The following is a 24,798-nucleotide window of genomic DNA, read 5'->3' on the forward strand; positions in this document are numbered from 1 at the left end:
CTCTGATTCTTCCTAAGGGCTCTGAAGAAAGGAATCCATTCCCTTTAAAAATCTTGCTGTGTTTATTCAAATCTGTGGTGCAGCCAGAAGACCTCAAAGTTCTTGGAGAGGGGGGAAAGATGGCCAAACAGCCTACTTCCATTTGGCAGGCCTCACTCATGCATAAGTAAATTTTAAGCTTTTACTTAGCAGTAGAACTCGATGCAGGTTTCCCCATCCTTCTGTCTTTCTCCAGGATGCTTGGCAGATTCCATCCCTCCTTTGTTATTCTGTCTGCCTTCTCCCTGTCTTCTCCAGCTGGTTTCTGATATCTTGGCTCCTTGCCTTGCAAACTGGCACCTTGCCCTTTCTAGCAGACACTTGTATCTTTTCAGCAAGACTTCTGTGGGATGCTGACTTCAGCGGCTAAGGCTGCTTTTCAAAAGAGGAGTTATTTCTGGAGAGCTTAGCCCTCTAAAGAGTCATTAGCAACATAATTCTTTTTGAGATGCAGTAATGCCCTTCCTGCTGCTATTTGTAACCCCACAGGCAGTTTCCTTCCTCTCTTTATAGGGAGGCCATAAAATATTCTAGGTGAAGCATTTAGGGAGCATGTCAGAAAAACAGGCAGAATAAAATCCATAAGTTACCTGACTTAGCAGGTAATGACTTGAAAGCAGTGAATAAGGTCAGGTTTCCCCGTCCCCCCCCCATGATTCCTGTCCTGAATAAGTGCATTGCTAATATATATGTGTGTGTTAAATGTAATAGCTGTTCTGGGTGAAAGGCAGGATATAAAGCCAATAAATAAATCAATAATTAATTGTAAATGATGCTAAAAACTTATTATTCCCACCCTCCAAAGCAGGTGTGTATAAAATTAGCAGCAGATGTTGAAAAAGTCATAAAAATGATCCAACCTGAGCTTCAAACCCCTGGAAATAACCACATATCTGACATTCATTTAAAGAACAGCAGGGATGATGATCCTCTGGAAAACCAACATCAAAATTTAAGTGCCACTTTTTAGAAGATCCTTGGTTACAGGTGGATGGAGGAGGCTCTATGCCAGGGCTAGGCAACCTTGGCTCTTTTATGACTCGTGGACTTCAACTCCCAGAATTCCTGAGCCAGCTGGCTCAGGAATTCTGGGTGTTGAAGTCCACGAGTCATAAAAGAGCCAAGGTTGCCTAGCCCTGCTCTATGCCTTGCAGTAGAAGGTCATGGCAATGCAATTGTGGATTTACTTATCCTCATGGTACACATGATCCAATCAAAAGCAGCTCCCTCCAGGTTCCAGGGCTCCTCAGTAGGAGATTTAAGAAGGTACATCCTTAGAGCAGCTGTTCCCTGCCCTCTTTCAATAGCTGTTCCATCTGTATATAGCTGTTAAACATTTATTGCTATTATCCCTTGTTGTTACAAAAATCATGTGGCCCATGATCAAGCAATGAGTACCCAGCTAAGCCAGCATTTGAATAGGATCTCAATAGATGAAGTTTAATTTTCTATACACACTACTGGGCATCTCACTTTCAGTGTATAAGGTTGGGCTGCACGTAGATTTTAATGCAGCAATGTTTGGTCTTTTTTTTTTTTTTTTTTTATTGAAAAGTTTTAAAATACAATTTTCCTTTAAAAAACCCCCCTTCCCCCTCCCTCCTCCCCCCCTACCTCCCTTCCTCCCCCCTCCCTCCTCCCCCCCCTACCTCCCCCCCTCCCCCCCCCTACTTCCCAGAGCTGAATACAAGGTATATATATATAAAAAAAAGCAAACCTAAGCAATCATATACTAACAACTATAAATTCTAAAATCCATCACTCTCTAGCTTATATAGGATAAAACAAACCTTAACAATATTAAATATATATATAAAAAGAAAACTAGAATAAGAAAAGGACACTCTCTAGCTTATATAGAATGGAACAAACCTTAATAGTATTAAACATATATTAAAGACAAAAAAAAGGAAAAAGAAAAAAAAACCCTTCTCAACCCTATACTTATCCTAAATAAACTCCATCCATTTTATCCATTCCATGATATAACATTCTTACAAATAATTTTCAAAATTAACCAAGGATCCCAAATCAAAAAACTTTAAAGTCAACTCTTCTGTAATCGACCGTTCCTCTTCCAGTACCACATCTATAATTATTCCAAACACAACAAAAAGAAAAAAGAAAAAAAAAAAGATTGCAAACAAAACTTGAACTTTAATCCAAAAAAGCTCAGCCTTTCCACAAAACCACCAAATATAAAAATATATTGCGTCTACACCCAAATCTTTTCCCCCCTCCCCTACTTGACTACTTGACTATATCGTAAAAGTTCCAAAGACTTCTGCGATTCCTGCTACTTTCTCTTCTTAGATCGTTTTGCAGCAGCACGCGTCACCCTCTGTTTTATAGATTCATCCGACGAGGTTGTATCTTGATCTCCTCCAACACCGTTGTCTTCTATCTGACCATCTTCGGCCTCTTGATGCACTCCTTCTCCAGATCCCTTTCCAGCTTCCAAAAGTGTTAATGGCGTTGCATTTAAAACATTATTGTAGAAATCACGCGCTTGCATCACAGTAACCAAACGGTACTTTTTACCTTCGTGCGTCACCATCAACCCCACTGGGATCTCCCATCTGAACCTTATATCTCGCTGCTTGAGCTCTTGCACAAGAAATGTAAAATCCTTCCTTCTCCTTAGAATCTTTGGAGGAATTTCTTTTAAGACCAAAACTTCTTGATTAGCAATCATAACTTTAGTATCATAAGCAGCTTGTATAACTTCATCTCTAGTTTCCCTTTTTGCAAAATATACCACCACATCTCTAGGCAACTTCCTCTGTCTGGCAATCCATGAATTCACACGAAACACTTTGTCCATGCCTCCTTTTATTTCAGATGCTGGCTGTTTCAACACTATTTCAAAAGCCTCAGAAACCAGCTGCTTTAGATCTTCCTTAGTATTCTCCTTTAAGCCTCTAATTCTAATGGCAAACTGCATCTGGAAATATTGAGCAAGACACAGTTCCTTTTCCATTTTATTTTCATTCTCCAATACTTTTGCTTCTAATATAGCATTCTTTTGAGTCAAGTCTTCTAGCTTTTCCTCCAATTCTTCCACACACCGAGCCACTTTACACACTGAAGTCAAGATGTCTACCCTCATTGCTTTGAGCTTCTGTTCCATCCTCTCCTCCATTCTCTCCTCCAATTTCTCCAATTTCTCCTCCATCTGTGCAAATCTAATATTAATTGATTCCAAAATTACCTGGGTATGTTTTTCAAGAGCATTTTGTAAGTCCTTTGATGTCAATACATCAGGAGGATGCAGCGCCTGCAATAATGATTGTTGCATGGGAGAAGTTCCAGCACTCCGAAGAGTTTTAGGGGGTGGTTTAGCCGCCATCTTTTACCAAATATGATGCACTTTCACTTCAGATTTGTAATCCAAAAAAGTCCATCAAGCTGGAGAGTAAAACATAGTAATCCTCTTTCCCATTTCCTCTTGTATCGCTCTGCCTGCTCCTTTAAATCATAGTCATTCCTTCAGGCAGGGGTGGTCGCAGACGGCTGGCTCTGCTCCAAGAAGTCAGGAGCAGAAGCGACGGCCAGCTGGGAGCAGCCCAGGCTACGGGGGAGTTCAATCCTTCAGCCGCCCAAGCCATAAGCTCAGGCGGCCCTGGAGAACTCTACCCCTACCTGGGAGCTCGCCCCCTCCTCTTCTCCCGAGGAGGGGGCTTCGGATTCGCCCGAACAGCTGATCGGCGCTGTTTCGGGCGAAAAAACAACAGCTGAGCCGCGGGCAGCCCGGGAAGGCTCCCTTCGTCGCCGCGGAGCCACCGGAAGCTCCCCAATGTTTGGTCTTTTTGTAACTGTCATATCTTTGGTATCTGTGGAGCTAGTATGTATAAGAAATACATTTTTATTAGAATAAAAGGTGGAGATGAATGAGGAATTCCAATACTGTAGACATGTTGTCCAAGTTGATCAGGGGCCTGGAGACTAAAACATATAAGGAACGGCTGCTGGAATTGAGTATGTCTAGTTTAAGGAAGAGAAGGAGTAGGGGGTGACGTGATAACAGCATTCCGGTATCTCAGGGGCTGCCACAAAGAAGAGGGAGTCAAGCTATTCTCCAAAGCACCTGAAAGCAGGACAAGAAGCAACGGACGGAAACTAATCAAGGAGAGAAGCAACCTAGAACTAAAGAAAAACTTCCTGACAGTGAGAACAATTAACCAGTGGAACAACCTGCCTCCAGAAGCTGTGAATGCTCCAACACTGGAAGTTTTTAAGAAGAGACTGGACAGTCATTTGCCTGAAATGGTATAGGGTTTCCTGCCTGAGCAGGGGGGTGGACTAGATGACCTCCAAGGTTTTTTCCAACATCAACATCATCATTATCATTATTATTATTATTATTATTATTATTATTATTATTATTATTATTATTATTATTATTATTATTATTTCCATGTCTCTGAACAACAGCACAGAAATAGTCTATTGGTGCCTTGTTCTAGAGCAGGGGTGTCAAACTGCCGGCCTGCGGGCCGGACGCATCACAACAAAACCGCGCCCACCCCATTGCCGGCAATGGGGAAAAAGCTCCGATACGTCGCGCGACGTCACATGATGTCGCGAGTTTGACACCCCTGTTCTAGAGCATCTTTTGATGTCATGACCTGTCCTTATATCCTGAAAGACTCTGGTTCTTCTTTTTAACAGCCAAACTCATTACATCCAGCTTTCTTCAGGGGATCTATATAAACTGGAAGTCCAACAGATTAAAAGTCACTCCATGTGAGATCACTTCTTGTTAGCATCTTGCATATATTTAGAGGAAAACAATTTTTCATAAATTAATCAGCTATGACATTTTTCTAAGATTTATTTGAGAGCCAACAATTATGTTTTTCACTTTGTGTAGATCAACCCATTTTCAAGCCAGGAATGATGTATCATGGGTTAATGCTTGATATATTTATTAACATTTGAGCAGGAGTTTAAAAGGCAAATTTTGGCTATACTGCAACCTTCCCTAATCAGACAGTCTTCTAATAATTTGTTGAATTACAACATGTCTGAGGAGGTTAAAATTGGATAGGTTTCAATACAACATTTTGGTTAAATGTACAGACCTGCATATATTTTAGGAATCTTGTAGTACCGTTACATAGCTATAAAAGAGGCTCTATACCATAGAATAAGCAAGACATTGATTTATTTATTTTTCTGAAAGTTAATTGGCTTACTAGAGCTACATTAAAATTATTAAAGGCGTGTGCGGTCAGATCTGGAATATTCAGAAGGCTAGAATAAAATTCCCTTCCACACCCTGTTTCACCTTCAGTAGATATCTGATCTTGTAGTAAAACCTTAATTTTCTCCTGTAAATTTCTGGAAGCTTTTTCTAGAATTGCATGTATTATAACTTAGCAGTCAGATCAAATCTCTGGCCTAAGTCTCCAGACCTATCTTTAAAAAAAAGCTTTTGCAAATGTTTATGAATGAGCTGTTCGGATATGAAATGACTAGATGATAGCTATTCTGATATTATGGATTTATCTTGAGTGCTATTAAGAATCTGTCTGGACATCATCTCCTGTGAATATTCAGGATAAGAAATGGATGTGAGCCATTCTGAAATGCAATATAAGTTGATGTTAATTCAACTTACAAATGCACTTATTTAAAAAGGATAAGAAAATGCTTTTTACTTGCTGCCTCATCTTATTAGAAAGAAAAGAAAACAAGCGGAATGCAAAGGATTAAACCTGACACTGCCAGGAAATTTTATTCTTTCCACAATCACTATATTAAAATGCATTATTTATTTTCTGAATTCAAGTGACTTATTTGCAAGCTTGTAGCCAAATGGTAGGATTTATTTATGTACTGCATTTATATAGCTGCCCAACTCAAACAACATGACCGTGGGGAGCTTACAAAAATAAAAAAGGGCACAATAAAGTGAACAATAGGTAAACATTTGGGTTGACCTTAGCCATTCTAAAAAGCTAAAAAGGATACATCTGTTAATACAGTATAGCAGGAGTGTCAAACTGCCGGCCTGCGGGCCGGATGCGTCATCGGGAAGCCACGCCCACCCCATTGCCAGCAATGGCGAAAAAGCTCCGATATGTTGCACGACGTCACGTGACGTTGCGAGTTTGACATGTCTGCAGTATAGGGATAAGAAACCCTTTTCAGAAAACTTTCAAAGATATTACAGTGTAATATTATACTGACGATAGTAATACTTGGAAAATTGGCAGCGATATCTCAAAATAGCTTGCTTTAAATTATTTGTTTTCTTATTATCATTTTATACACCCACTTCTCCAAAAGACTGTACTTTCAATAGGAAGAGAGATGGTAAATGAAAAGAATCTATAAAAATGCTGAGTAGTAAATTGACTTAACCTAATCTCCTGAGCTAATTAGGCTGCCTACTATTGAATAAATGACTTTCCTTTGACCTCAGTTCTCTAAGGATTTATTATAGTGTTCAAAATAACAATTAATGAGGGATGTTCAAGAAACTCCCAAAATTATAGAGAGGGGTTGGAATGGCTTGAGTAGGAATGCTGCCTTTTCCACCAGTTGTTACCAGGTGTGTTGGGGCTTTGAGTCTCAAGAGGTCTCAGCCAGCCTGGTTTAGAATTATACTGGCTAAGATTTCTAAGAATCATGTTTCTAGCACATTCAGAGATGACACAGGTAGTCTTACAACCATTCTTTTAGTGACCGTTTGACAACTGACTCATATTTATGACGGTTACAGTGTCCCAGGGTCATAGGATCACCTTTTCCGATCTTCTGACAAGCAAAGTCAATGAGGAAGCCAGATTCACTTAACCACCATGTTACTACCTTAACAATTGCAATGATTTACTTAACTGTGCAAGAAAGGATGTAAAATAAGGCAATTTTTACCCATTTACGAACTATCTCACTTAGCAACAGTAATTTGGGTCTCAGTTGTGGTCATAAGTTGAGGACAACCTGTAATAGACCAGGGAAAACTGGAATTAGTTCATCTTTAGTACTAAGTTTGGTACTTTGGTACTAAACAGCATAACTCACAGTCCTCTAAAAGGTTCTTTAAATCCTATATTTATTATAGCTCAATTCTTTTTTTCTTTCTTCTGTAAAAATAAAGTAACATGCTCTGGATTTGCAAGTATGTATCCCATCTAAAACTGATCAGGGAGAGACTTCATTAGTAGAAGTGTCCATAATAAGTCACAATGACATCAAAATGAGGATATATGTATCACAATGACATCTGACTAAGTATTTAAATCACATTGTTTGCACGGTGATGTCTTGATAAGCGTGTCTTTGTTTGCTGCCCCCTACAAACACTTTTTTCATATTATTATTATTATTATTATTATTATTATTATTATTATTATTATTATTATTATTATTATTATTATTATTATTAATTTTATTTGTATACCGCCCTTCTCCCGAAGGACTCAGGGCAGTGAACAGGGCAATACATGTTAAAAGACAAAATACAAAAATTAAAAGAGATTAAACAGGATGCTCAAAACTCTTACAATAGGTTAAAACACATTAAAAGTAATAAAAACCCAACCCCATCCCATCAGGCCAGGCCAGCTTGTTAGAAGAGATACGTCTTTAGATCGCGCCGGAAAGAGCGCAGGTCGGGCGCCATCCGGAGCTCAACCGGAAGACGGTTCCATAAATCTGGCGTGCCCACAGAGAACGCCCTCCAACCAAACAACCAAAGCCTTGCCTGCTTTCTTAGTATCTCCATGAGGACTACGCAGCATTTAACCCAGCAACATGTTCTTCTGCCCAATCCAGTCATGCAATCCAAAATAATCGTGCAGTTCTCCACTTAAAAGTATTAATCTACTAATGCAGCCTGGCTGGTAATACTATCTGTTGTTTGTAGTCTTGTGTTAACAAGCAACAAAGACTATCTCTTTTCTCAGAGAAATCAGATAGCTTTATCCTTGTTCTTGGATATTGTGAAAGTCAGTTCTCGTTGGTCAAAAGTAAACAACCTGGTACTAGATCAGGCCATTACAAAAACCAAGAATGGATGGAAACTTTAGCTCTTGCCCAAAAGAGAATTCCTTTTAGTCCTTTGATTAGAGCAGGTGGGAAAAAGAAACACAGAAACCTAAACATTAATTGTGGTATAAATAGAGCTTACTTCTGGTGCAGCTGAAATTCTTTTGAAATGGCTTCATAGATTTGCTACCATATACAGATAATCCTCATTCAGCAACCACAATTGGGACCGGCAACTTGGTCATTAAGTGAGGCAATCACTAAACAAAACTGAGACTAGGCTTACAGTCCTGCAGTATTTGGTTTTATTAATCAAGGAAGGCTGCTTCCTTGGTGTGCAGACAATTGCCACAAAGTAATTTGTCATTAATTTTAAAAATAGCTTCTTCACCATCGCAACTCAGTCCCTTTTGAAGACAAAAGCTAGAAATAGGCTTCAGTATTTTCAAAATGGGTGAATGTTGTGTCAAAATATTTTGAAAGGTTGGCCCTGCAGAAGAATTTACTTTATATTGGAGACTCTTCCAGTTCTGCAATATCTTTCTTGAAGTGCCCGAACCAATATATGGTCATACCGTTGATTTCTATAAAAGCAATTTTACTTTTGTTTCCTTTCTGAACAATTTTCAACAAAACGTTTTCCATTTATTTATGGCACTACATATTCACAGCACGACTGACTGGATCAATATTTTCATTCCACAGATAATGAATATGATGAATTTAGGGCTTTTTGACCCCAGTTTGTTGCTTTACATTTATTCACTTCGACTTACAGTTGCCAATTCAGTGTCCTTTTGCAGAGATCTCTGTGTATTAATTAGAGATGTATAAAACTTTTCATGCTCAACACAGGTTATGTTGACCTTATAAAATTGCTCAGAATCTGCCCTGGACGTTCCAGGGGCATTCTGAGTATAACATGTCAGTTTCAGGCTCAGAATATTTCTGGAACAATTGAAACTGCATCAAAACATTTACAGGAAGGTCAGAACATCTGTTTCAAGCTCAAAATAGAAGTTTCAAAATTGAAATGTCTCATATTCAGGAGTTATTTTTTTGCACCCCATTAGTCATACCCTGTTCAAATGAGTTGGTTCAACAAACTTAGCCACCTCACAAACCATTCAGATCATTTCTGAAAAAGCTGGGGGGGGGAAACAATCCATTCTAATCTGTGAGGTCTTTGGTGCTCTTTGAGTTTGATGGTTTTCTTACAGACCTTTCATTATTAAACTAGGTAACACCATCAGTGCACCATCAGTTCAACCCTCACAACAAATTCTCTTCCGTCAGTATCACTAAAATCCAGAGTGGATTTCAGTGATACCGATAGAACATGGTATTTGGGACATGGCAGATGAATGTGGCACATAGAGGAGAAATCTCACCACTGATGTTTCTTGTTGCCAACTTTCTTATTCCCCCACTTTGAAGTAGCAGCAGTTGTTTACCATGTCCAGGATGAAAAATAAACAAATCAGAAATTGAGTACAATTCTGCTGGCAATGTGGCAGAATTTAGACATATTTAGAGACATTCTGATCTGATAATAGGTGCAGGAGATAGGACAAGTCTAAGTGTCCTGAAAAAGTATAATTAAAACAATTCTTAAAGTTTAAATTTATAGTTTAAAAATATAATTAATGATTGTGTAAAAGAAAATGAGTTGTGGATTCAATAAGGCTCACCCTACACAGAGTCTTCAAATAGGTGTTTCATATATTTTCCATCCAGTATTGATGTTGATAACATATTAAAATATGCTAATGAGCCTTGGTGGAGCAGTGGGCTAATGCCTCCTTAAGTAACCCCAGCTGCCTGCAATTAGTGCAGGTTCGCATCCCACCAGGCTCAAGGTTGACTCAGCCTTCCATCCTTCCGAGGTAGGTAAAATGAGGACCCAGATTGTTGGGGGCAATTAAGCTGACTTTGTAATAATGCCGCTGGGGTGTGTGTGAAAACCCTAATAAGCAGGCATATACATAGAATGAAGGCTACTGCTAAGCTTGTAAGCCGCCCTGAGTCTTCGGAGAAGGGCGGGATATAAATGCAATTAAAATAAAAAAAATAAAAATAAAAATAATGTCATAACTTTTGCACATTTCAGTTTGACTTTGTATCTAGCTGCACTGCAACTAGCCTACTGGCTATTTAAAAGACTTACTCTTGGTAGCCATGTTTACACATCTCTCCTTTCTATGTGTGCAGTTTTCTGCAATAGCTCTAACTTCTCCCACTTAAATCCCAAAGTTGTAAATACCTATAAACATTCGAATTTTTTATGCAATAGATCTTTTCCATTTGCTGGTAAACCTGCCAGCTAAAATTACAGAGAACAATCCAGATGGAAGAAAGAGATAACTGAGATACAGACATTGTCAACAATGAAGGTATTAGGAAATGGATTTTACCAAGAAATCCATGAAAGGACAACAAGGAGGGGAAAGAAGAGTAGGCGGGGCTAGTTTTCACTTTCAAATGGCAGTTATGACATCCATATTATATGGCTGGTGACCCAGGGAAACAACGTGCAGTTATAATGCAGGTTTCTTACTATCTTACTATCTTGCACTGGTGTAAAATTCATCATAGTGTTTCTTCCATAGAATTTGTAGATAATTGAGATTCTAAAGTCTCCAAAGCGGCGGTATTCTTATAGGACCCTCTGAAGCCCAGGGATTAGCTGAGCCTGCATATATCACAGTCTTTCCACCAATGGATCATCCCCTGTATGGAGCAATCAGTGTAATGATTACTGAACTAATGAGGTTACTACATGCCTGTTCTGGAGAAAAGGCAAAGAGGTCATTTTTATCAGATGGAAAATTACAATCTGCTTCCAATCTGCATTTTAATAACAGTCTTCTGCGGTAAATGCAACAATTAATTGTAAGGTTTTCATGGCTCACAATCTATTACATCAATGCATGGAAACGGTCCTGGAAAAGAAGTGTGAAAACAACTATTGCTTGCAGATAAATCTATGCCTCAACAGACCTTGATCTCATTTGACAAAACAACATGGTCACGTGCATGTAGTTGCTAGAAGTCAAGCTTTGCTTGAGAAAGCATTTTTAAAACTATAAATGCATTATTAATGAATACTACAAACTGTATCTTTCCTATTCTTTACATTTCATTTGCCTCTCAACATTTCTGGTTAATACCACTTTACAATGCCTTGGTAAGGCCACACCTGGAATACAGCATCTAGTTTTGGCCACCACAGTGTAAAAAAGATGTTGACACTCTAGAAATTGTACAGAGAAGAGCAACAAAGATGATCAGGGGACTGGAGGCTAAAACATACAAGGAACGGTCGCTGGAATTGGGTATGTCTAGTTTAATGAAGAGAAAGACGAGGGGGCCATGATAGCAGTGTTCCAGTATCTCAGGTGCTGCCACAAAGAAGAGGGAGTCAGGCTATACTCCAAAGCACCTGAAGGCAGGACAAGAAGCAACGGATGGAAACTAACCAGAGAGAAAAGCAACCTAGAACTAAGGAGAAATTTCCTGACAGTTAAAACAATTAATCAGTGGAACAACTGCCTCCAGAAGCTGTGAATGCTCCAACACTGGAGGTTTTAAGGAGACTGGACAGCTATTTGTCTGAAGTGGTATAGGGTTTCCTGCCCAAGCAAGTAGTTGGACTAGATGACTTCCAAGGTCCCTTCCAACATCATCATCATCATCATCATCATCATCATCATCATCATCATCATCATCATTATTATTATTATTATTATTATTATTATTATTATTATTACACTATAAATTGTTTGAACGAAAAGCTCTGATTGAAAGAATACAGTATACTCTTATGAGCCGTACTGCATATTTTAATTTTCTCAACTGACTGACTACCACAACAGGTTTAATGTCTTTTTGCACCAATGACCCTATCTGAGGGAAAGAGAGGAGGAAAAATCTCTCCATGTGTTTTGTTCCTCATCTGAACAATTGTCAGTAAAATGAGTGGCTGAATTAAGGGACAAGGGGACTTCCTGTCTCTCTCCTGTCTTTCTCTCCAACGTGTGGTTTAAATAGAAGTCAGCTTTCCTATCCAATGTATTTTTTTAATAAAGCTACCATTTACATCACAAAAACTTGTTAGCATTCATTAATAACTGGGTTAAATCAACCCTTTGCATTCCAAGCAGCTATATTATGAACATTTTTCCTTTTGAATGGAGTCTGCTGCTATTATGTTTTTCTGTATTCTTTCAGCACACTTCATATGTTCAGGAGCTCCTACTCTAACAAGGAATCCATCCACTTTGCTATTGTTCATCCTCTTACCTTCTACCACTGCCAGCACTAGAGCCTTCTTCAGAGAGTTAGAGCTTTACGTAATGTATATGAAGTTTGAACGTCATTTGTGCCTACAGTGAGAACTCTGGGTTGCTTTGTTTAATCATCAATTTTTTTATTTTCTTGGCTGTCCACAATATTCTGAGGAGTCTTCTCCAACGTCAAGAGACTATATAGATAGTCCTTATCCAGGATGATCTGTCCCTAAACCTGTGCCTTCAAATTTTATATCTATTACTGTTATAATTGATTCATCTTCCTTGCTGCTGGTCACTTTCTTCTTATCCTTCTGTCTACCTTTCTGAGCATTGTAGACTTCTCAAGAGGGCAGGGCCTTCAGTTGTTACCATATTGGCTTGTACATACAAATCTAAGTGTATTCCCTCTTTTCAGTCATGCCTGATTCTCAGAGATTGCCTGGACAAGTCCCTGCAATTTCCATTTTTTCAGAAGTTGGTTTGCCATTTCTCCTTCCTAGGGCTGAGAGAAAGTGATTGGCCTAAGGTCACCCACCTAGCTTTGTGCCTAAAGTGGGAATCAAACTCAGACTCCTTGTTTCTAATGTGATGCTTTACCCACTACAGCTAACAGGCTGTATAGTGCATAGTAAAAGCCTAAGCCATTTTTCTTAATTTTGTTATGGAAGTGGGCTGTCACTGACTTCTGTCATGTTTTTTTAAACTTCCCAATCAGCCAATGTTTGTGGAATATCTGGTAACCTGCCATTCAGGTACAGGCCTGGGGCCACGTAGCTTCTAAGATTAGGCAAGGCTGGCTGAGTATTACACTGTAGACTATAAAGCTTCACAAAAGTCCTTCACAAAATAATGGGAAAACAAACCAGAAATCAAAGCCAAACCTGCCTCTGTGTTTTCATGACTTGGCTGTGTTCATATATTGCAAGGAGAAAAATAAAACTCTCAACTGAATGAGATAACTTGGTGAGATGAATGAATAGCTCAGAATACTAGTATATGACATGCCATAATAGCTCAGAAAAACTAAAAAAAATTATCTACACGTCCATATCAGAAACTTGCAATAGTAGAAATATCAATTTTAAGCCCTGGAATTTAAGTAAGCAGGAGTTCTGAACGAGATATTGAGGGAAGGTGTGGGTGGGGAAGGCAAGTTAAATAAACATAAATTACAAAATGGGAGAGGTTACTTGCTTCAAAATTAGTGATAAATTTGCTAGGCTTATCTTTTGAAAGGAAATTACAAAACAGGGAGGAGAAAATATTTGGAAGTGAGAACTATTTTGATAAAGGTTTCTTCTTCCCTTTCCCTCCTGCACCTCAGGCTAAAGATAATATATGCAAGATACGTTTTGCTCAGAGAGCCAGAGGTAATGAATGGGCTTGAGGAGAACAGAAATCCTTTTTTGAGGATTTGATGACGAGCAGCAGATTTTCTACTGTGCTGCCCTGCATGGATAATCTTATTCCACCTATGCTCAGCTTGAATATTTTAAAACTCATTTATGATAAAATGTCACTAGTAACCAAACTTAGGCAGATATTTGGTAACTTTCCTTTCTGGGAAGAGTAAGGTGCCTTTCTCAGTAACATTGGAAAATGCTGGCCTGTTGTGCAGCTTTGGAAAGCTAATATCAACAGCTCACCACATACCCAAAATCAGATTAATGAATTGGAAATTCCTCTGCCAAAATAGCAGATAAAGAGTTGCTCACTTTCCTTTCACATTTTAGAATTAAATCACTCAGTGTTGAGACTTCCCTGCATCCAAGAATAAAGGGGGAAAAGAACTTTGAGTTTGCCTAGAATAACTTTTTTTTTAACCACTGAACAATGCTCACATTTTCTTTTTACCTGTCATAGTTCTGATAGACAGGTTATATAGCTAGTTGGGGAGTAGCCATTTCTGGCCATACCCTGCTTTCGTTCTCTAAGATGAGGACAAGGTTGTGGTCTGTTGTGAAAGTGAGGCATTACGCTCATGAAAGTTTCTCTGGTTTTATTGAAAGAAATGAGGAAAAGAATGAGAAATCTCCCTTAGATCTTCCAAAGGCCTAAAAGTAACTCCTTCCAAGAACGGCAGGAGACTGTGCTTTTAGTTTTCAGCAATCATTTCAAAATCTCCAAAGGCAATAGAAGGAAACTCAGGAGCTGAAATGTTGCTATCTCTAGAGTCTTTGATTTTCTGGAGGCACAAAAAAAATCAGAAAAAACATCCGCACCAACACTGATAGGGCAAGCTACTGTATATAATTAAATGTGTCTTCTTCTGACCATGTTAAAACAGTAGCTTAAGTGCAGTATGTGAACTGGGACAGTGTTCTCTGAAACGCCATATTTCTTTGTATCTTTCATGGCTCGGGAGACTTATGAGATGATGATGATGATTTCAAACATAAGCATTTTGCATCAACTGAAGGGAATTGCTGGGCTACATGCTAAGTGATTTGCCCAAGCTTTATCCTTTATATAACCAGAACTTCATTTTGCACAGTGGGCAAACAGATTACTCAGCATGCTGTAGCTCAGTCACCCTCCTTTAATCCCTTATGTGCTAATATTATCTGCATGCTTGTTTGCCTCTGGACTTCTTTTGCTTTTCCCCTCCTCCTCCCATGATATTCTGACCTGTTTCCAATTTCTGGAATCTTTAAAGGGTAGATTTATAGCTACTTCTCAGGGCCCAGGTAAAGCAATACATGAAGCAGAAAATCATGGCTTGTAAGTACTGAGCTAAGGACAGCTGGCCACATTATTGCAAAACACCAAAGTACCATTTTGAATTAGTCCAAAGCCTTTACGAGTTCTGCCTCCTCTTTCTCATCTGACCAATTATAAGCAGATGGGAAGCTGTTGTGAGCCCCACCAAAGAATCTGAAAAATTATCCCCACTCAGAGAGTCCTGATATTATTATTTTTTAAAATCATTTCCCCTTTAATCATGTTTATTATGATGGCAGTACTAGTAAAAATGGAAGATAGTTTTAACATTCCCTAAGAATCATTGGGAAGGTGGGTCGACCCAGAATGTCAGTGGCAGAGCATTTTCCCTGATGGTGCAAAGCAAGATTCAATTTCCACCCCATCCAATTATCCTGGATAGTCTATAAAACTTAGGAGAAAGAGAAGAAGCGGGGAAGAAGAATAGGTATCCTGTCTGGAGTGAGCCCTGACCTTGGACTGAAACTCAAGAACATACTGTATTCAAAGAGGTAGTAAATAAATAATTTTGCTAGAGTGTATTGATTTCATTTAGTGGTCTATATATTTAACCGTTGCCTTCCTTTTGCTTCATATTTCTGTTTTCCCAATAACCAAGAAAAATTTGGCTTCATTGGTCTAATCAGGGAATTTTTTCATTATAACCCATGTACAAAACTGCACAGTTCTATAGCTGAAACTACACCTTGTTATTTAGAGTTGGCACAAGTTTTTTTTTAATGTTCTGTATCTGGGCTTCCCATCAGTTGTTATTTCTTTTTCATTCATTATGTGTTTTTTTTGTTTTCTAGTTTTAATTTCCAATTCACCACCCAGAGTCACAACAGTAGGGTGGGCAATTTATTTAAGAATGGTTTAAATAAATACAATTTAACTCCATTTCATTAAAAATGGGGATACTGGACAACAAGATAGAGTTTAAAAGCCAGTAGAAGAAAGAGAATGACGTATGCTGTTGTATTGTGTTCAGCTGCAAAATACAAAGTATCTGATCAAGAGAGATTTTACTGCATGGACATTTTCCAAATTTTGATCTATGTTTCCTGGTAAGGCGCCTAATCCTAATCCTTCCTCTCTGCTGCCATTTGTTTTCATTGCAGAATATTTTTCTTATCCATCAGTCTAAAAATCAAAGCATTCTCTATCAATTAGAATTTATCTCCTGGCCTGAAAATTAAAGCAATTGCTTCTTACAATGAGTACAATTTGTATACAATTGGCATATGGCACAGGAATATATATTAAAGCTTGGTTATTATTAAAAGTTACCCCAAATTATAAACCTCATAAAATCTTAAGACTTGCTTTAACTGTCTGCTCTTTAGAGTTTATCTTGAGGTAAGCTATCACTGGGCCAGTCCAATAATGATGCAAAAAAGAGATGAAAAATCCTTTGTAACATTAATCCAATTAGATTGTATTTGTCTTGTGAAATGGAATTATCAGGCATCTAACAATCTAGGATGCTTATACATATTTGAAAAGGGAATGCATTTTCAAATAAAATCTCTAAAGAAGGGTCATGATGTTCATATTTATGCTGTCTGGATTTTCTGTCTCAAAGTGACACTTGTATTTTTATATCTGGAAGGATGAAAATATGCAGTCATTAAGCATCTCAGAAATATCACCTGATTTTAAGTATACATTATGAAATAAAAATACAAAATATGCTCTCTTCTAGCGATTTCCATTATAGAACACAACTTTGGAATTTATGTTCTGATCTTCTGATTCTCCCCACCCACCTTTTTTTTTCTTTTTTTCTTACCCAGATCCTCAATGCAGTGGTTCTGCTGATTATACTGAGCGCTTTGACAGATCCTGGCCAGTACCACTTAGCAGGTACTGAATTAAGCAATGACTTTGAATTTATGGATGATGCCAGTAAGTATATATCATTTCATTAGTAATTTACAATCTGGCTCCTGTTAAACTGACCTGATATTGTGCCAGGGCAGCACTTTCATAGTTGGCATAAAATTGCTGTCTGTAAATATATATATATATATGTGTGTGTGTGTGTGCGTGTTTGTGTGCACGCGCGTGCACTGAAGCTTCTCTAAAATTCTTGAGACAAAAGATGATATTTATAAAGGACTTTAATTGAAAGTGATTTATTAAAACAGGCTGCCTTGCCCAATGAGATTCACCTTGGAAAAGGTCTGGACTCCAAAAAAAAATAGAAGTCCAGTAGATGGAAGCAAAGAAATAGAGAAAAATCTAACACTTGGCTGACATCTAATGGCCAGCAGCATTTTGCAGCCCCAATAAAGATAGGTATTATTTATTTAGCGTATGGCATACAATGCCAGGGAAATCTACAAATGCTGGGCATAATGCAGTCCTGACAGCCAAAACTGCTAGTTCATTCTGCTTGGCACTTGCAGGCCTATCCGTGGTGCACCCCAGGGGGCAAACTAGCTTACACCAGCTGACTCGGGCACTCAGGTTTCTAAGTCTTTTGGGCTCCTCTGCCAGTCTCGCCTCACCTCATGTGTGCAGTGTAAAGTGGTACCCATTTATCTATTTGCAATATTGCATGCTTTCAAACTGCTGGGTGGGCAGGAGCTGGGGTTCGAGTGACTCTATCTTATGGTGAAAGGCTCGAACCACCGGAGTGCAGACCATTTGGGTCCGGCAGTTTCAATGTCATTAAGCTACTGAGCCACTGGGTCCTCACATAATAAAGGTATAGGGGGCACAATGGCCTAGTGGTTAAGATGTTGTGCTTATTAACCAGAAGGTTGTCAGTTATAGATCTGAGCACTGCATGATGGAGTTAGCTCCTGTTCTCATCCCAGCTCTTGCCAAACTTGCAGTTCGAAAGCATGCAAATGCGAGTAGATAAATAGGCACCACTTCAATGGAAGGTAATAGTGTTCCATGCACCTCAGCATATAGTCATGCTGGCCAAATGACTACAGAAGTGTCTTTGAACAAGGCTGACTCCCTTGACTAAGGAATGGAGATGAGCACCGCCCCATAGAGTAAGAAATGACTGGACAGGGAAAAACCTTTATCTTTTTTTTAATGAATTTTACATAATTACATCGAAGGATTGTACTAAATAAAACCTGGAATAGTAATAGAGTGGACTGGTCTAAAGCTGTTATTTAATTATAGTTTAGCACTGTACCCTCATGCCCCAGCTCTGTGTTCATGCCAATGCTTCTCAGACTGCATTTCCCATTTTTAGTTACCGGGAGTTGTGACTACAAAGATGTATTTTAGCATTTGCCTGGGTATATTAGGGCTCAGAGGGCTGAACTGCCCCTTATACCTTCATAGTAACTTAACCCTACTCCTGATGTGCCTGACCTCTTTGTCATGGAGCAGAGAGATAAGAAAGGGATGTTTAAATGTTTGTTTAAAATAATACTATGGAAGATGTGGTAGGGCAGGTGGTTCTCAACCTTTTCTTCACCATGGATCCTCTTTAAATACCTTTTGTGGCCACGGACCATGGTCATGGACCACCAAGACAACTCAAGATTTAAATCATAACATTTTTTCAAGACTTTGTGGACCCCTTTGAGGACATCATGCTCCCCCAGGGGTCAACAGTTGAGAACCAGTGTTGTAGGGGATTTGTCTACAGCTGGACAAACAAGAAAAGAATGGTAAGAAACATTCAATCTTCCAGGCCCAGTTAAACCAGTGCCATAAGAGGGGCTGGGGTTGGGAGACAGACCTTAAAGAAAAGAAAAATGGCTTCCAATTTGGCAAGTTCTTAACTTTCAGCATCTTGGTTTGTGGGGGATTCAGCAGGATAATGGATACAATTTCTTCAAAATGTTAAGAAGGCCATTCATTTAGATCAAAACCACAAATAATAGGAAATATCAACCTGATTAGTGGGAGCGAGGATGAAATGTGTGACTTAAGCCTTAATATCTTTTTTATGTTCACCAATAAGAGGCCAAAATAATGGCTTCACTATCTTCAGGAAGCAACAAAAGACTGCTGGGCAGCTACAGGCAGACCATGAGTTCAGCACCCGTGGAATAAATGGTTCATTTTAAATATTGATTGTTAAATAAGCCATAGTCTTCACACAGCATGTTAGGCCCAGGCCAAACAAACTGTATATATATTATATTATAAATATCTTTAATAAGATATATATATATATATATATATATATATATATATATATATATATATATATATATATATATATATATATATATATATATATATATATATATATATATATATATATATATATATATATATATATATATATATATATATATATATATATATATATATATTGCAAAAGATTAGTGATGATGGTGATGATGATGATGATGATGATGATGATGATGATGGAGCAACTTCAGTATGGAAAAGGTGCAGAAGTTGGTCTGATACTTCTGACACATAAATGTGGACAAGGATATCAGCTCGGTGGAGCTAAGAATATAAAGTTAAGCCAGTGGGGTTTAGCTCAGGCACGCTTTTCTCAGGCTAAAGAGCTGTGTGGTCCAAAATTAGTACCTTCTGCAAACCTTAGTCTGAAATAATTTGGACACATCACAGCAAGCCAAGTCCTCCAGCAGAGGATGCTCTTGCACCAGAAAAGTACTCTCTGGGCCAAAGGAGAAGAAACTAGGCCGGAAACACCTTCTAATAATACCAAGGAAAATCCAGTTTTCTCTCAGGCCAGTTCGTGTTTCATAAACAAGGAGAGGCTTGTTTAAGACGAAAAAAGCAATCGTGATTTCTGTGGCCTCTGGTACCATTGTGTATTGTTAAAAACATGGAATGCTATTAAGAGAACAGTTTCAGTTGAATATCTGAATATTTTCCTTGGGGACCAATAATAATGAACACATTTTATTTAATAAAACAAATATGCGGGCTTCCACAGAGCTGTGACTGATTCATTATTTATTTCAGATATGTGTATTGCAACTGCAGTTTCTCTTCTCATGATTCTCATTTGTGCGATGGCCACCTATGGTGCATATAAGGTAAGGCATAATGTACAGCGTTGTATTCTATTTTAATTAACTTACTTTGAAACTGGTCCACAAAGCATCTAGTAGCTCATAGCATACAAAGTTGCCAGGGGCATGGTGCTAGAAAAACTCATGAGACTTTGAGCAGCAGACCACAAAGCAGAAAAAAGCACAAAGAAAGCTATACATTCATAAAGAAGGATTATCTACAGTCAGTTCGGTCCAAAACATAATGGAATAAGGATGTACTTTGCAGAATATACAGGTGAAACTCGAAAAATTAGAATATCGTGCAAAAGTTCATTTATTTCAGTAATGCAACTTAAAAGGGGAAACTAATATATGAGATAGACTCATTACATGCAAAGCAAGATAGTTCAAGCTGTGATTTGTCATAATTGTGATGATTATGGCGTACAGCTCATGAAAACCCCAAATCCACAATCTCAGAAAATTAGAATACTGTGAAAAGGTGCAATATTCTAGGCTCAAAGTGTCCCACTCTAATCAGCTAATTAAGCCATAAAACCTGCAAAGGGTTCCTGAGCCTTTAAATGGTCTCTCAGTCTGGTTCAGTAGGAATCACAATCATGGGGAAGACTGCTGACCTGACAGTTGTGCAGAAAACCATCATTGACACCCTCCATAAGGAGGGAAAGCCTCAAAAGGTAATTGCAAAAGAAGTTGGATGTTCCCAAAGTGCTGTATCAAAGCACATTAATAAAAAGTTATGTGGAAGAGAAAAGTGTGGAAGAAAAAGGTGCACAAGCAGCAGGGATGACAGCAGCCTGGAGAGGATTGTTAGGAAAAGGCCATTCAAAAGTGTTGGGGACTTTCACAAGGAGTGGCCTGAGGCTGGAGTCAGTGCATCAAGAGCCACCACACACAGACGGATCCTGGACATGGGCTTCAAATGTCGTATTCCTCTTGTCAAGCCGCTCCTGAACAACAAACATCAGAAGCGTCTTACCTGGGCTAAAGAAAAACAGACCTGGTCTGTTGCTCAGTGGTCCAAAGTCCTCTTTTCTGATGAGAGCAAATTTGCATCTCATTTGGAAACCAAGGACCCAGAGTCTGGAGGAAGAATGGAGAGGCACACACTGCAAGATGCTTGAAGTCCAGTGTGAAGTTTCCACAGTCTGTGTTGATTTGGGGAGCCATGTCATCTGCTGGTGTTGGTCCACTGTGCTTCATTAAGTCCAGGGTCAACGCAGCCATCTACCAGGAGATTTTGGAGCACTTCATGCTTCCTTCCGCAGATGAGCTTTATGGGGATGCTAACTTCATTTTCCAGCAGGACGTGGCACCTGCCCACACCGCCAAAAGAACCAAAACCTGGTTCAATGACCGTGGGATTACTGTGCTTGATTGGCCAGCAAACTCACCTGACCTGAACCCCATAGAGAATCTATGGGGCAATGCCAAGAGAAAGATGAGAGACATGAGACCGAACAATGCAGAAGAGCTGAAGGCCGCTATTGAAGCATCCTGGTCTTCCATGACACCTCAGCAGTGCCACAGGCTGATAGCTTCCATGCCACGCCGCATTGAGGCAGTAATTGCTGCAAAAGGGGCCCAAACCAAGTACTGAGTACATATGCATGCTTATACTTTTCAGAGGTCTGATATTATTCTATGTACACTCCTTGTTTTATTGATTGCATGTAATATTCTAATTTTCTGAGATTGTGGATTTGGGGTTTTCATGAGCTGTATGCCATAATCATCACAATTATGACAAATCACGGCTTGAACTATCTTGCTTTGCATGTAATGAGTCTATCTCATATATTAGTTTCCCCTTTTAAGTTGCATTACTGAAATAAATGAACTTTTGCACGATATTCTAATTTTTCGAGTTTCACCTGTAAGGAGGAAAAATATTACACATAGGAGAAGCATACAGCAGAGCATGAGGCTGCATTTAGAAATGTCTGAAGAAGTTAGCCTAGATCACAGGTCTGCAACCCGCGGCTCCAGAGCCGCATGCGGCTCTTTCAGCCGTCTCTTGCGGCTCCCAGTCCTCTGCCATGTGCAGTCCAAAAAAAAAGTGGGACTAAAAAAGTTCAACAAATCAATTCAAATATGCAGGGTAGGTGCATATCTCGCCTTGGCTCCACTCTTCAGTCAAACCTTGTTCTGCATATGCACGCATGTATGCGCATGTGCACACTTTTTTGCGGCTCCCAGTTTTTCCTTTTGTGAGGCAACCGGTTCCGAGTGGCTCTTTCACTGTTTCAGGTTGCTGACCCCTGGCCTAGATTAATTATAGGGGTGGGTGTATTCCCCAATCTAGGGCCCTCCAGTTATGTTTGATTATAACTTGTGGCCATGATAGCTGGCAATTCTGAGAATTATAACCCAATATAAAGAACATCTGGTTGGGAAAGGCTTCCTAGAAAAACGTATAAGCATTCTGAACTTTTCTCAGGACCAGTAAATTGCTTTGAAAAACTTTTTAGGAAAATGTCCCAAGGGTACTTTTTCAAAAGGCAACTGGACTTTCTTGTTTTTTCCTTGAAGACGTTTTGCTTCTCATCCAAGAAGCTTCTTCAGTTCTGACTGAATGGTGGAGAAAGGGTGGATTTATATTCCGTACAGTCATCTGGTTATTAGCACTCTCTCCGAGAACCGTTGAGACCACTTGGAGCTTTATATTTGCCTTCAGGGTCACCTGAATAGCACAAATGGATGTGGAACCTTCTTGAAACTGTTGAAAGGACTCTACTGTAAACAGGATATCGGTGGTGTCATATGCCTTCCTCTCTATTAAAGAGGGCTATTCAGTTTTAACATAGGTGGCCTCTTTGACCCCTCTTTCACACCAGCAATCCTGTCTGTCCAGAATGTCTTCAAAAGAGTGGCCTTTGTCTTTCAAATGTAGATGGACTGCTGAATCTTGTCCAGATAGGTTTGTTCTCCAATGTTGTGCCATGTGTTTGTGAAGTGGCTGTTTTGTATCTCCAACGTACAGATCTGCACATATCTCACTGCATTGTACTGCATGTATCACATTGCTCAGTTTGCGTCCAGGTGTTTTGTCCGTGGAATGAACAAGCTTCTGTCTTAGTATTCTTGGGTTTAAAGCGTGCGTGTATGTTGTGTGGTTGAAAATCCTTCCATTTCCCACCATTCAGTCAAATTGAAGTTTCTTGGATGAGAAACTTGAAGGTCTTCAAGAGAAAAACAAGAAAGTTTACTTACTTTTTTAAAAAGTACTTTTGGGGCAACAATGACTTGGATGATTGAGCATCTCCATTGTCTTTTCAGGAAAACTTGATTGTAAGGATAATCATTTATATATCAATAAGTATACATTATTTATAAGGTTTACCTGCCGTACTACAGCAGTTTACTTAGCACTGTGCTATTACTATTACTGTGTAATATTTACGAACATAATTATGTTCTGTAAAGAATATTAATAAAAAGATGTTCATTTAATATATGGAATAGATCAAGATTAATTTATATTTTATAAGACTAACTTAAACCTTATATATATATATATATATATATATATATATATATATATATATATATATATATATATATATATATATATATATATATATATATATATATATATATATATATATATATATATATATATATATATATATATATATATATATATATATATATATATATGTATGTATGTATACACACACACCGTATATACTTGAGTATAAGCCGAATTTTTCAGCCCACTGTTTGGGCTGAAAAATCCACTTCGGCTTATACTCCAGTGAACAAAAAAAAGAACTTACCGAGGACTTGCGCGCGCGACTTGTGTGTGTGTGTGTGTGTCAGACCCGCAGGAATGGCTAGTAAAGGTGGCGGCAGTCCGGCATTTGCGTTTCTCTGTGTGTTAAGCCCCGTGGGCCCGACACACAGGAGGGGGGGGACGCCGCTTCCTTACCAGCCATTCCCGTGGGTCTGACACACGCACGCATGCATGAGGGGGGGAAACGCTGGACTGCCTGCCAGCTCTGCAAGCCTTTGCTGCCCCTTCTCTCCGCTGCCTGGCCCGAAGAGGAGCCGAAGGGAGCAGCTCTGCAAGCCCCGCCGCCCCCTTCTCTCAGCTTCCTGGCAGCACATCCCGCAGGGGAGGTCTGCTAGGGAGGTGGCAGTCCGGCGTTGTTTCCCCCCTCGTGCGTGTGTGTGTGTGTGTGTGTGTGTCAGACCCGCGGGAATGGCTGGTAAGGAAGCGGCGTCCCCCCCCTCCTGTGTGTTGGGCCCACGGGGCTTGACACACAGAGAAACGCAAATGCCGGACTGCCGCCACCTTTACTAGCCATTCCTGCGGGTCTGACACACACACACACGCACGAGGGGAGAAACAACGCCGGACTGCCACCTCCCTAGCAGACCTCCCCTGCGGGATGTGCTGCCAGGAAGCTGAGAGAAGGGGGCGGCGGGGCTTGCAGAGCTGCTCCCTTCGGCTCCTCTTCGGGCCAGGCAGCGGAGAGAAGGGGCAGCAAAGGCTTGCAGAGCTGGCAGGCAGTCCAGCGTTTCCCCCCCTCATGCATGCGTGCGTGTGTCAGACCCACGGGAATGGCTGGTAAGGAAGCGGCGTCCCCCCCCTCCTGTGTGTCGGGCCCACGGGGCTTAACACACAGAGAAACGCAAATTCCGGACTGCCGCCACCTTTACTAGCCATTCCTGCGGGTCTCACACACACACACACACACACACGAGGGGGGAAACAACGCCGGACTGCCACCTCCCTAGCAGACCTCCCCTGCGGGATGTGCTGCCAGGAAGCTGAGAGAAGGGGG

General features: G+C 39.7%; 1 protein-coding gene across 2 annotated transcripts in view; it reads left to right on the forward strand.

Moving 5' to 3' along the window:
* LAPTM4B (lysosomal protein transmembrane 4 beta) overlaps positions 1 to 24,798 on the forward strand; it is a 45,472-nt gene that overhangs the window by 1,444 nt on the left and 19,230 nt on the right. Inside the window, exons 2-3 of one of the 2 annotated variants that reach the window (XM_081322481.1) lie at positions 16,826 to 16,937; positions 19,956 to 20,029. In XM_081322481.1, coding sequence (XP_081178607.1) covers positions 16,826 to 16,937; positions 19,956 to 20,029 — 186 coding nt within the window. Of the gene's footprint in view, positions 1 to 16,593; positions 16,938 to 19,955; positions 20,030 to 24,798 lie in introns of those variants that run through there. The other variant, XM_081322480.1, reaches the window with a different exon arrangement.

Source organism: Vipera berus (genome assembly GCF_964194415.1).
Source record: "Vipera berus genome assembly, chromosome: 3".
Lineage (NCBI taxonomy): Eukaryota > Metazoa > Chordata > Lepidosauria > Squamata > Viperidae > Vipera > Vipera berus.